Source organism: Bombina bombina, chromosome 5 (assembly GCF_027579735.1).
Source record: "Bombina bombina isolate aBomBom1 chromosome 5, aBomBom1.pri, whole genome shotgun sequence".
Classification (NCBI taxonomy): Eukaryota; Metazoa; Chordata; class Amphibia; order Anura; family Bombinatoridae; genus Bombina; species Bombina bombina.
Genome location: NC_069503.1, coordinates 1,012,263,388 through 1,012,276,743, shown reverse-complemented (window position 1 = coordinate 1,012,276,743; position 13,356 = coordinate 1,012,263,388). Strand labels below are relative to the sequence as shown.

The following is a 13,356-nucleotide window of genomic DNA, read 5'->3' as shown; positions in this document are numbered from 1 at the left end:
AAAAGAGTTCTCTATCTCCGTCGACAAGGGTTCCCTTCTTGGGAACAATAATAGACTCCTTAGAAATGAGGATTTTTCTGACAGAGGCCAGAAAAACAAAACTTCTAAACTCTTGTCGGACACTTCATTCCGTTCCTCTTCCTTCCATAGCGCAGTGCATGGAAGTAATAGGTTTGATGGTAGCGGCAATGGACATAGTTCCTTTTGCGCGCATTCATCTAAGACCATTACAACTGGGCATGCTCAGTCAGTGGAATGGGGACTATACAGACTTGTCTCCGAAGATACAAGTAAATCAGAGGACCAGAGACTCACTCCGTTGGTGGCTGTCCCTGGACAACCTGTCACAAGGGATGACCTTCCGCAGACCAGAGTGGGTCATTGTCACGACCGACGCCAGTCTGATGGGCTGGGGCGCGGTCTGGGGATCCCTGAAAGCTCAGGGTCTTTGGTCTCGGGAAGAATCTCTTCTACCGATAAATATTCTGGAACTGAGAGCGATATTCAATGCTCTCAAGGCTTGGCCTCAGCTAGCAAAGGCCAAGTTCATACGGTTTCAATCAGACAACATGACGACTGTTGCGTACATCAACCATCAGGGGGGAACAAGGAGTTCCCTGGCGATGGAAGAAGTGACCAAAATCATTCAATGGGCGGAGACTCACTCCTGCCACCTGTCTGCAATCCACATCCCAGGAGTGGAAAATTGGGAAGCGGATTTTCTGAGTCGTCAGACATTACATCCGGGGGAGTGGGAACTCCATCCGGAAATCTTTGCCCAAATTACTCAACTGTGGGGCATTCCAGACATGGATCTGATGGCTTCTCGTCAGAACTTCAAGGTTCCTTGCTACGGGTCCAGATCCAGGGATCCCAAGGCGACTCTAGTAGATGCACTAGTAGCACCTTGGACCTTCAAACTAGCTTATGTATTCCCGCCGTTTCCTCTCATCCCCAGGCTGGTAGCCAGGATCCATCAGGAGAGGGCGTCGGTGATCTTGATAGCTCCTGCGTGGCCACGCAGGACTTGGTATGCAGATCTGGTGAATATGTCATCGGCTCCACCATGGAAGCTACCTTTGAGACGAGACCTTCTTGTTCAAGGTCCGTTCGAACATCCGAATCTGGTCTCACTCCAGCTGACTGCTTGGAGATTGAACGCTTGATCTTATCAAAACGTGGGTTCTCAGATTCTGTTGTTGATACTCTTGTTCAGGCCAGAAAGCCTGTAACTAGAAAAATTTACCACAAAATATGGAAAAAATATATCTGTTGGTGTGAATCTAAAGGATTCCCTTGGGACAAGGTAAAGATTCCTAAGATTCTATCCTTTCTTCAAGAAGGATTGGAGATAGGATTATCTGCAAGTTCCTTGAAGGGACAGATTTCTGCCTTGTCTGTGTTACTCCACAAAAAGCTGGCAGCTGTGCCAGATGTTCAAGCCTTTGTTGAGGCTCTGGTTAGAATTAAGCCTGTTTACAAACCTTTGACTCCCCCTTGGAGTCTCAACTTAGTTCTTTCAGTTCTTCAGGGGGTTCCGTTTGAACCCTTACATTCCGTTGATATTAAGTTATTATCTTGGAAAGTTTTGTTTTTGGTTGCAATTTCTTCTGCCAGAAGAGTTTCAGAATTATCTGCTCTGCAGTGTTCTCCTCCTTATCTGGTGTTCCATGCAGATAAGGTGGTTTTACGTACTAAACCTGGTTTTCTTCCAAAAGTTGTTTCTAACAAAAACATTAACCAGGAGATAGTCGTGCCTTCTTTGTGTCCGAAACCAGTTTCGAAGAAGGAACGTTTGTTGCACAATTTGGATGTTGTTCGCGCTCTAAAATTCTATTTAGATGCTACAAAGGATTTTAGACAAACATCTTCCTTGTTTGTTGTTTATTCTGGTAAAAGGAGAGGTCAAAAAGCAACTTCTACCTCTCTCTCTTTTTGGATTAAAAGCATCATCAGATTGGCTTACGAGACTGCCGGACGGCAGCCTCCTGAAAGAATCACAGCTCATTCCACTAGGGCTGTGGCTTCCACATGGGCCTTCAAGAACGAGGCTTCTGTTGATCAGATATGTAGGGCAGCGACTTGGTCTTCACTGCACACTTTTACCAAATTTTACAAGTTTGATACTTTTGCTTCTTCTGAGGCTGTTTTTGGGAGAAAGGTTTTGCAAGCCGTGGTGCCTTCCATTTAGGTGACCTGATTTGCTCCCTCCCTTCATCCGTGTCCTAAAGCTTTGGTATTGGTTCCCACAAGTAAGGATGACGCCGTGGACCGGACACACCTATGTTGGAGAAAACAGAATTTATGTTTACCTGATAAATTACTTTCTCCAACGGTGTGTCCGGTCCACGGCCCGCCCTGGTTTTTTAATCAGGTCTGATAATTTATTTTCTTTAACTACAGTCACCACGGTATCATATGGTTTCTCCTATGCAAATATTCCTCCTTAACGTCGGTCGAATGACTGGGGTAGGCGGAGCCTAGGAGGGATCATGTGACCAGCTTTGCTGGGCTCTTTGCCATTTCCTGTTGGGGAAGAGAATATCCCACAAGTAAGGATGACGCCGTGGACCGGACACACCGTTGGAGAAAGTAATTTATCAGGTAAACATAAATTCTGTTTTTTCAGACTAATGTGATTACACTTCTCAGACAAATTCTTTTTCCAATATCTTTATCCTAGTTAAAACTCAATCTAAATCATATCTAACCTAACTATAAACACAACAAAACTAAACTTACTCCAAAGTTGTTGCTGCCGCTTCTGGGGCCCAGCGGTGGGAAGAGAGAGAAAAAAAAAAAAAAAAAAGGGGGGAGGGACGATGGGAATGGGAGAGGGGTGAAGAAAGGAGGGGGGAGGGGAGAAGGAAGAGTCATCCCACATATGTGTTTATTGTAACTTAGAATAAATGTGTCCATTCCCCCCTCAACTCTGCCTCCGTGAAGAGAACTGAGTCTTTAAATGGCAACAGGATTAGCCTTTGGATCTCTAGTTCAAAGGTAAGTATGAGTCTACGCCATTTACGTAGAAATAGGCCCAGCCTATTCTGAACATCCATCCTAACGTCCATTTGTTCAGTAAATATCTGTGATTTGAGTAGATTCCTAAAGCTCACAAAAGAAGGGCTTTTCCTTACCGTCCAATTTTTTAAGATACATTTTCTAGCTAACAATATTACTAGGCTCAGTACAGCGTCTTGTTGTCTATGATGTGTGTCCCAATGTAAAAACAAAATAGTTTCTGGGCGGAGTATGAGGTGTATCTGTAAGGACTGGTGAATCCAATATTGTATTTTACCCCAGTATTGTCTGACTGCTGGACATTCCCACATATAGTGTAAGAGAGTAGGTGCCTCTATCGCACATCTCACGCATTTATTAGGGCGTGTGTTTACCCATTTGGCAAGTATTCTCGGAGTGAGATAGGCCCTATGAAGGAAGCGTATTTGGGATTCCCTGAACATGGCGGACAACGTAGCTGATTTAGTTTTTTCGAGACCTCCTCTCACGTCCTCCCACGTAATGTTGCCAATTCCCTCCCGAGCCCATCCCGCAAGCAGTGAGTCCCTCGTGCTCTGCGCTCGCTGTTGTAGAAGAGTCTGATATATTTCAGATAAGGAGAACCTACCCATTTTATACAATGCTTGTGTGATGCGGAAGGGAGAGCCCTCCCAAAAATCCGGTGCGTTCCGCAGGAGTGTATTGATATAATGGCGCACTTGTAGGAAGGCAAAGAAGTGTGTTCTTGGTATCCCAAATTCTCTTTGTAAGGTACCAAAATTTTTTACCTCCTTTGTGAGGGGGACTAATAATTGTTGAAGTGATCTCAGTCCCTTCCGTTCCCAGACCAAGAAAGGTTGAGTTTCCGAACCTGCCGGGAAGTCCGGGTTTTTGACAATAGGTAGGTAGCTTGAAACATGGCAAGATTTCTTCAGAAATTTATGAGCCTGGTGCCAGGCCTTTAATGGTTCGCTGAACAGCATATTCAGGCCCAGTGCCTTCACAGATTTCATGTTCGAAACATGAGGTAGGTACGCTAAGGAGATGTCTCCCAGAACCGCCTGTTCCAGGGAGGGCCGACAAAAGTGGTGTGTTCCCACCTGCCAGTCCAACACCAGTCGTATTAAAGCCGCCCAATTATACAATCTGAAGTCTGGCAAAGCCAGTCCTCCATTGAGAAAACCCATGCTCAGTTTGTCCCTCGAGATTCGTGGCTTACCTCCCCTCCAAATGAAGCGAGTCGCTGCCGAATTAAGCATTTTGACATCCGATTTGCTTAGGAGCAGGGGGAGCATAAGAAGAGGATAGAGCAGGCGAGGGAGTATCACCATTTTGAGGAGGTTGATCCTACCTGAGAGTGACAGGGGTAGCGAACTCCAGCTATTCATCTGCGCCTGTAGTTTTGCACACATAGGTGTCAGATTATTGGCATACAATTTATTGGGGTTAGCGGAGATTTTAATGCCAAGATAGGTGATATCATGGTTAGCCACTGAGAACGGGAAATCCCCGTCAGTGCTAGCTTTCCTGAGAAGCCATAGGATCTCCGATTTATGCATATTAATTTTATAGCCGGATAACAGGCCAAAATCAGTGAGAGACTCCAGGATACGCAGTATATGTGTGCGCGGATTCTGGACAAACAGGAGCATATCATCCGCGTATAATGCCAGATGTTGTGGGTGTCCTGCCACATCTATGCCAGGGAAGACCTGTTTTAGCTTGATAGCCAATGGTTCGAGGGCAACATTAAAGAGGAGGGGTGATAAAAGGCAGCCCTGTCGGGTTCCCCTTTGTAAGTAAATGTTCTCTGAAAATATGTTATTGACTAGTATATTAGCAAAGGGGGCTCGGTACAGGTTTTTAATAAAAGTCAAAAATGGGCCAGAGAAGTGAGCCTTAGTCATGGTGTAGAAAAGGTGGTCCCACTCCACTCGGTCAAAGGCCTTCTCTGCGTCGAGTGACAGCAGGAAGGCCTCCGTGTCACTCCTCCCCTCACCCTCTCCCCTCGCAGTCCAAAAGTGTTGGATGACCTGTAGGACCCTACGAACATTGACCACTGACGATCTCGCATGCATGAATCCCGTTTGGTCCATGTGTATAATGTCAGGCAATATAAATTTTAGTCTTTCTGCCAATAATTTAGTTAATATTTTGTAGTCCGAGTTCAGTAAGGAGATCGGACGATAGGATTCTGGTAATACGGTGTCTTTCCCTGGCTTGGGTATTAGGGTGATATATGCTGCTGAGAATTCTGATACCGGAGCTCTCTCCCCCTCAAAGTAAGTGGCATACAAGTTTGCCAATGTCGTGGAAACCTGTTCCTTCAGGAGCCGATAGAATTCTATCGGTAATCCGTCCGGGCCTGAGGCTTTACCCAGTGACATGGACATTATCGTCCTCTGAATCTCCTCCTCTCCTATGTGGGCGTTTAGCTTCTCAAGTTGAGATTCTGAAATTTGTGGGATGTTAATGTTATCCCAAAATTTGTCTCTTAGCTCAGGGTCTGGGGAACCCTCACTGGTATATAGAGAGGAGTAATATGAGGCAAATGCCTCTGCTATTGATTCAGCATCTTTCACAAGTTTGCCCCTACTTTTCAGGGCTGCAACATGTTTAGAAGACGTGTCCATATTCACTAAGGCAGCCATGAGCTTCCCCGACTTATCTCCAAATCTATAGTATTTACCTCTGCTTCGCAGAAGAGCCTGTGAGGCCTGGTGGGCTAGTAGGGCATCATATTCTTTTTTTGTATCAGTGTAATTATGATAATTGAGACGGGAGGGGGTCGCACAGTAAGTGCGATACGTCTCCGCCAAGCGCTCCCTCAGCTTCCCAATTTTTTCTGTATATTGTTTTTTCCTACGCGCCAGGTAGGCAACAATGTTGCCCGACAAGACCGCCTTAGCTGTCACCCAGAACAATTCCGGTGAATCTATATGCTGAGCATTATTTACCCGGTAGTCGTCCCAGCAGTGAATTAGATAGTTCTGGAATTCTTGGGAGTACAGTAGGTGTTTTGTGAATCTAAGGGTACGTCTGTTGCTGACTGACTGGTTCTTGTCTATGAAGAGTGCTATGGGTGCATGATCGGAAACCGCCACTTCCCCAATTTTTGTGTCTATGATACGCGTAATGAGAGAGTTGGATATTAGAAACAGATCAATGCGGGACATAGAGGGAGACGAGCGCGATGCACAAGTATAATCTTTCCCATCTGGGTTCAATTGCCTCCATATGTCCACCACATCCAGGGAACTTCCCAGCTGGGAAAAAATGTCTTTTTCAAATTTTTCTGAGGGTCTAATTGTCTTTCTGATCTTCCCACTAAATGTCCCCCTTAACCTATCGCAGTGAGAGTTTGGAGTGAGGTTGAAGTCACCTCCCAGTATGATGTGGGTACCGATGTAGGGAGAGAGGATCGCCACAATGGCATTCCAGAATCCTCTATCCTTTAAGTTCGGGGCGTAGATGTTGCATAATGTGTAAATTTGTTCAGCTACACATATCTGCACTATTATGTATCTGCCTTCCGGATCTTTAAGTACCTCCCTGACCTCATACTCCAGTCTTTTACCTAGGAGTATTGCAACCCCTCTACTGGCTGAACTATATGAGGCGTATTCAACTCTCCCTACCCAGTCTGCCCTCAACTTCTCGTGCTCTGAATCCAAGAGGTGGGTCTCTTGAAGGAATGCAATCTCTGCCTTTTTTTTCCTAAGCTGTGTGAGTATTGTTTTTCTTTTTATTGGGGAATGTATGCCCCCAATGTTCCAGGAGTAGAGATTAAATCTTATCTATTAGTTGGATCTTGTAGTGTATTTTGACAATTGAGGTGAAGGTGTGTATGTAATGCTCCAAGCGTAAGGGTGTGGAGGAAGGAGGGCAGAAAGGGTGGGGGCAGAGGAGAAGAAGAGAAAAAAAAAAAACAAAAAAAAAAACAAAAAACAAATCTCACCACAGTAGTTAGACTCCCGGTTCAGTCCTCTACCACAGTGAACCACCGCCAGGTCCCCATCAGCAGCTTGGATTAGAAGTAGCTCTAAAGTGGGGATACAAAGAGGATATGTTACCCCAACATACTGCAGGAGTTGTGTACCGTGCAAGTGTGGAAGCATAAGCAAAACATTATTAGCAACTTGAATGAAAGGTGGTTCTACAGTGAGGAGACAAAGAGGACCTATTATCTTAATATATGTCATGAGCTGGTTGATACACAGGTGTAGAAACATACAAAAAACTAGAAGAATTTTCAGACAGGATGACATAAATTCCACATACTTGGCTGTGTCTAAGTATATTGCAGCCTGCAATTGAGGCATATGGGTAAAAGTGTTACAGAACGATAAGGCTACAAATTGACAGTTTACTGCATTCCCGCAGCCAAGTGAGCATATCAAATCTTTCATTTGCACAGCATACTTTGAGAAACCTAGCGTTTGTGGTACTTCAAAGAGAGGTGATTTAGGAGAGCCTATGTCCCATCTGTGCTCACACACAAACGTTTCACAACTTCCATTCATGCATTCCAAATGCCCTGGAGCGTGGAGGCAACCTATAATGACATATAAACACACATAACTCAAACTTAACTTTAACTCTAGAACTCTACGTCTGCGTGTAGGCGCAGACCCTTTGTCAACTGTTTCTGTAGCCATCAGGATAGATTATTGACTTAAAATCTAGTGTTGGTCCCTGCTTAAGGGGGGTGTCTCTTAATCAACCATTGCTTTCAGCCCTCCTCCCCTCTTGGGTGATTCTGTCGTGGACTGCGTGGGGGAGCCCCCCCGCCTTCTAGGAAGTGTTGGGCCGCAGTCGGGGTATCAAAAAATTTTGGGCCTCTTAGGGTCATGATTTTAAGCCTGGCAGGGTAAAGTAAGAAGGCTTGTCTGCCCTCTCTATGAAGTTTTGAACAAATTGGTGAGAATTCCCTTCGGCGTTTCATAAGATCCACCGAGAAATCCTGAAATAGGAGCAAGCGTGCATTTTCATACATCACGTTGTCCATTTTTCTGTAAGCTCTTAACACTGCTGTCTTAGTCTGGAAGTGGAGAAATTTGATCATGATTGACCGGGGTTGGGGCGAATCATCTAAGTTAACCCTCTCGGGGCCTACTCTATGAGCTCGTTCTACTCCACCTTTAAGATCCTGTATGGGAATCCCTAACAATGAGGGGAGTGTATTTTCAACAAAGTGGATGATATCTGCTTGCTTTACTGATTCAGGTAGACCCAATAGGCGCACATTATTGCGTCTTGACCTATTTTCTAGGTCGTCTATTTTTAACTGTAGGGCCGTGGCCTGTCTTTCTAAGGATTCAATTTTGTTAGAGTTTGACACATTAGAATCCTCCAGGTCAGAGATTCTATTCTCCGCCTCTGCTACACGTGTGGAGAACTGTTTAACATCGTCTGTGAGGGTATCAACCCCCCTTTGCAGGTTGTCAATTTTGGGCATAAACAGTAAAGATATCTGCTTAACAATAGGGTGTGTGTCAAGTGACCCATTCTCTGAGCAGGCTTCAGTACTAGTCCCTAGTCCGGAGGGGTCAGCTCCAGATTTGTTTCTGGCAGAGCCCGTTTTGCTACGACTTGCCATGGGGGAGTTGGTTAAGAATTTATCCATATACCTCTGAAAATAATAAGACAGTTTACATATGTAGTTGGTATTCTAACAGCAGACCATTAAACCCGTGTTAACCAGTAAATGAAGTGATGTGTGTGAATAATTTCAAGAATGACTGTAAAGTCTTGTCAGTGAAGAAAACCATATGCTGGAGTAAACAGGCAATGTAATGGGGATTGTACAGCTTCTCTCCTTCCCAGAAAGAAGGGTATCAATACAGGCCTGTCAGCGCAGCGGTTTGCTAATGCCCCTTCAAAAGGGTAAGGGGACACAAAAGATCTCTTAAGGATTAACTTAGGGTGATCGTGCTATCTAATTGTACAGTCCTGAGGTAAAAATAGGAGAGAGCAAATCCGCTGACCTGAGCGGCGTGTGAGGTACTGACTATGTGTCACTCTATACACCACAGGGAATGATAAGAATAATTATAAATGCCAATAGTGTTCTATCAATCAACCAGTAAACCCCTCTCAACCAATATGTAACACAGTATCTGTGGGTTGTCTAGTGGAAGAGAACAGTTTCCTAGCATGGGAGAAAAGCATGGGTTAATGCATGTATTAAGCACAACAGTGATTTATAAATAAAATAGTTCCTTTTCCCTCTATTGCAGATGGGAGGCAGCACCAGTTCAGAAGCGCTGTAACCTTTATGCATCCCCCCAGGGGGGTATAGGCCCAGTGTTAACTTATCTATGAGCTGGGAATATCAGCGTTGACTGATTGTACAGTTTTACTGCCAGGTATGCAGTGAGAGGGGCAAATTGGTGGGTCCGAATGATGTGCCCAAAGGTTAAAGTGTAGATTGTCCACAAACTCAGACCCAGGAAGGTCTTGCAGAATCCAATGTTCCTGCCCCTAGTAGTAGTGTCCCCCAAGGGCTGTTGCGCATTTAGTGCTGCTATGTTTCTCTTTATATTCTTTTCCCCTTTTTCTTTTTTTTTTTTTCTTTCAAAACAAAGATTCCTCTTTCCACACAAGGGCAGGCCCAATGCCTGCAGTTGGCAATGTAGAAAAATGGCAGGGGTTGTATGACTTCACTACAGGGTACGAAAAGGGCCCACTGGGTGGGCTAAGTAATAAACCCAAAAGATAAGCACTGTCTATAGGAGGCCTTCTGAGATCCAAAGTTCCTGGCCTTGGTAGTGACCTTAAAGGTATGCTGTGCAGGCAGCCCTGTCAGACACTTTAGATAAAGATGCTTGTCTCCTTCATAGAGGTACACCCAGTGTGCGTGGCAAGAGCTGAGTTAAAAGGCGTGACAAGAAGTACAATAGGGGCCCGTGTCTCCAAACCCTCATGTAGCTTTGGGGGATATTAATCAGATCACATGTCCCTATACACAAGGGTGTTATTGTTATTAAAAGTTTCTTTAGCTGTGTTTAGGTGTGATACTTTACCCCCTCTGTACTCCGGAGCCTGCTATCGCCATGCGGGTTAGAAGCCTCCCTTTCAAGATGGCGCCTGTTTCCGCGCCCGCCGAGATTCCCTCTGAGTCCTCCACTCCGGTGTATTTAGCCCAAACTGGCCTGCCGATGTCGGGGTCTGTGATTAGCAGGTCTGCTTCTCAGTCTGGCAGACAACGAACCTCCGGAGCAGTGCGGCTATCAGGCCCTGTCGTGGTGTGGCGGCAGAAGCAGGCTGTGATCCACGTGGGGGCTCGATGGCGCTTTCCTCCCAGCAAGTGTCTCCTTAACGAGACCGGTCACCCTCCGGATTCTACCAGCCGTCTGTGTAAGTGAGCGGGTCTTTTTACAGCCTCCCGTGCTGTATGTATGCGGTGCGCCACTTCAGCGTGTCTTGTTGTTGGCCCTCCGTGGGGGAGCGATGTACAGCTCCTGTAATAAGTGTGGAGGGAGTCTCTCACACTTCACCTCCACTCCGGACAGCAAACTCTGTCAAGGAATTATTAGTGGCCACAGGGGTTGTAACAGCAAGGCAAAGGGCAGCCTAGAATTCCTACTAGAGTAATTTTAATAAAATTAATAAGCTGATGTTATCAATGCAGCTGTAGGAATTAAATTAAAAAACTTGTTTTATACTTAAAGATTATTTAAATATACAGTTATAACGGTTGATGACTCACCTCTCTAGCTATACATTTAACAAGCCAAACTTTTAATGTTTAGAAAGGGTTGTAATATTGTTATTTGTTTTTCTCAGAGTAAATAGTTTTTTAACTTATTTTAATTTATTACTTAGGAATTTTTGACAGAATCTTTGCCAGTAGCTCTAATCGGGTTGAACTGCACATTGATGAAGATCTACATAGAATTTGTTGCTGACCGACTACTTGCTGAACTTGGCTGCTCAAAGGTAAGAGAACTAATTTAGTTCAACCACGTACTACACAAAGGGCTATATTTCAGTACAGACGTGATTATTTGTGACAACACTAACAAATACTGGAACACTTATTACAAATTATGACTCATGAGCAGGGCCGGTGCTAAAGTAAAGGCAGACTAGGTGACTGCCTAAGGGCGTCACTGCGGGGGCGGGGTACAAAATTGGTGCTTGGCATACATTTTTTTTTTTTAATGTGTACATTTAATTTGCTGCCTAACTTGGGGTTCATTTTAAATATATAAATGTTTGGCATCATTATGCAGCGCAGAGTTCTCACCATCAGTATATAGGAACCCATCATCATTATACAGGGTAGCCTGTTCTGTTATTTTAGTGTATGAATCCTCAACATCATTATACAGTGCAGCCTATATGTTATCACTTAATAGGTACTCTGCAATAATTATACAGTGCAGCATGTTTATTAGTGTATAGATGCATTTCATTACCATATAGTGCAGAGTGTTGTGTTTATTATTATATACATGTTATTATCATCACTATGCAGTGATATTTATCCAAATTAAGGAAGTTGTACTGGTCTCCTCTCAGCATTCCACTGCAAACTAGTGTGATCTATTGTAGTGCTTGAAAAATATATACTTATGGGAAAATCAAGATGCATTTGCAGCTTCTGAGAACTTGTAGTTCAGACTTTCAAGAGTGAGTCTGCAACCATAAAATTAAGATGAAGTCTCTGCGTTTTATCCTAGGTGGCAGAGATAAATCACCTATAACTCACTTGTTTGGGGTGATTGACAGACCCTGCTCTCACGCAAGTAATTCCCTAGAGAAAGGGGCAGGACTGAACAAAAGAGTTCTTCTGCAGTCTTAAATTTTGGCAGTGGCAATTGCATGTGGACCGGTTCTCTGCTTTAGAATTTGCCCGCCTGCAGCTTGATAAAATGTCCTGTTAGACATGCTAGTTTCAGTCTAGGTAAAGAAGTAATCCTATTGTGCAGAGCCACCACATTAGTACGTTCTGCCATGCAGAAATTAACCATTATACCTATTATAGTTATATTAAATCAGAGAAAAATAGATTTATGTTACATCAAATTCTAAACTCTCTATCATAATAAAATAATTTTCTATAGCTGCTTAACATATAACTGGAAGAGTATATAATTTCTTTGGTGGGGGAGGTGTGCGGCAAAATGTGTCTTCATCTGTGTAACCAAAAATCCTAGCACCAGCCCTGCTCATTAGTAAGAAAAATCCTGGTGCAAAAAAAACAAAACAACGAAAAACAGATCATAATTAATTTAATTGTTTTTTTATTACAGAAAATATTTAATTTTACATCATAGAATACATCAGCATTAAAAAAAATCCTAGCAGCAGTTAATATGGACCAGGCATTTGAACTATTGATGAAATAATGTTTGAATTGCAAAAAAAATATTTTTTATTTATGATTTTCTAATGCCTTTAGTACACCCAAAACTTAATTAACATTTAATGACTTAGTCTTATTACTCTTTAATATTTCAGATTTTTAAAGTAGAAAATCCTTTTGACTTCATGGAGAACATTTCTCTGGAAGGAAAGACGAATTTCTTTGAAAAACGAGTGGGAGAGTACCAGCGTTTTAATGTCATGGCACCAACTACAAACAATGTCTTTACGCTCGATGCAGATTTCTAATATTGGATATTAACTCCCCCAGTGTGGAGAATGGCAAGCAATAGGCCTACACACTGCTTCCCCCGAGGACTACTACTCATGGTCCATGAGCATAATAAGGTCCCTTCTCATTATAGGTGTCAAAAGCAACGTCAATAAGAAAGGGCCTGTAGACAGAAGTGCCTCTTCATTCTCCCAACCCATTACAATTAAATGTAAACTTTAATTTCTTCTGTTAAGTGTGATCAGTCCACGGGTCATCATTACTTCTGGGATATTACTCCTCCCCAACAGGAAGTGCAAGAGGATTCACCCAGCAGAGCTGCATATAGCTCCTCCCCTCTACGTCACTCCCAGTCATTCTCTTGCACCCAACGACTAGATAGGATGTGTGAGAGGACTATGGTGATTATACTTAGTTTTATATCTTCAATCAAAAGTTTGTTATTTTAAAATAGCACCGGAGTGTGTTATTATCTCTCTGGCAGAGTTTGAAGAAGAATCTACCAGAGTTTTTGTTATGATTTTAGCCGGAGTAGTTAAGATCATATTGCTGTTTCTCGGCCATCTGAGGAGAGGTAAACTTCAGATCAGGGGACAGCGGGCAGATGAATCTGCATAGAGGTATGTAGCAGTTTTTATTTTCTGACAATGGAATTGATGAGAAAATCCTGCCATACCGATATAATGTCATGTATGTATACTTTACACTTCAGTATTCTGGGGAATGGTACTTCACTAGAATTACACTGTAAG

General features: G+C 43.5%; 1 protein-coding gene across 1 annotated transcript in view; it reads left to right on the top strand.

Moving 5' to 3' along the window:
* The window catches only part of RRM2B (ribonucleotide reductase regulatory TP53 inducible subunit M2B), a 91,757-nt gene extending 78,889 nt beyond the window's left edge, over positions 1-12,868 (top strand). Inside the window, exons 8-9 of the mRNA XM_053715259.1 lie at positions 10,828-10,941; positions 12,469-12,868. Coding sequence (XP_053571234.1) covers positions 10,828-10,941; positions 12,469-12,621 — 267 coding nt within the window. The 3' untranslated portion in view covers positions 12,622-12,868. The remainder of the gene's footprint in view (positions 1-10,827; positions 10,942-12,468) is intronic.
* The last annotated feature ends 488 nt before the right edge of the window (positions 12,869-13,356 follow it).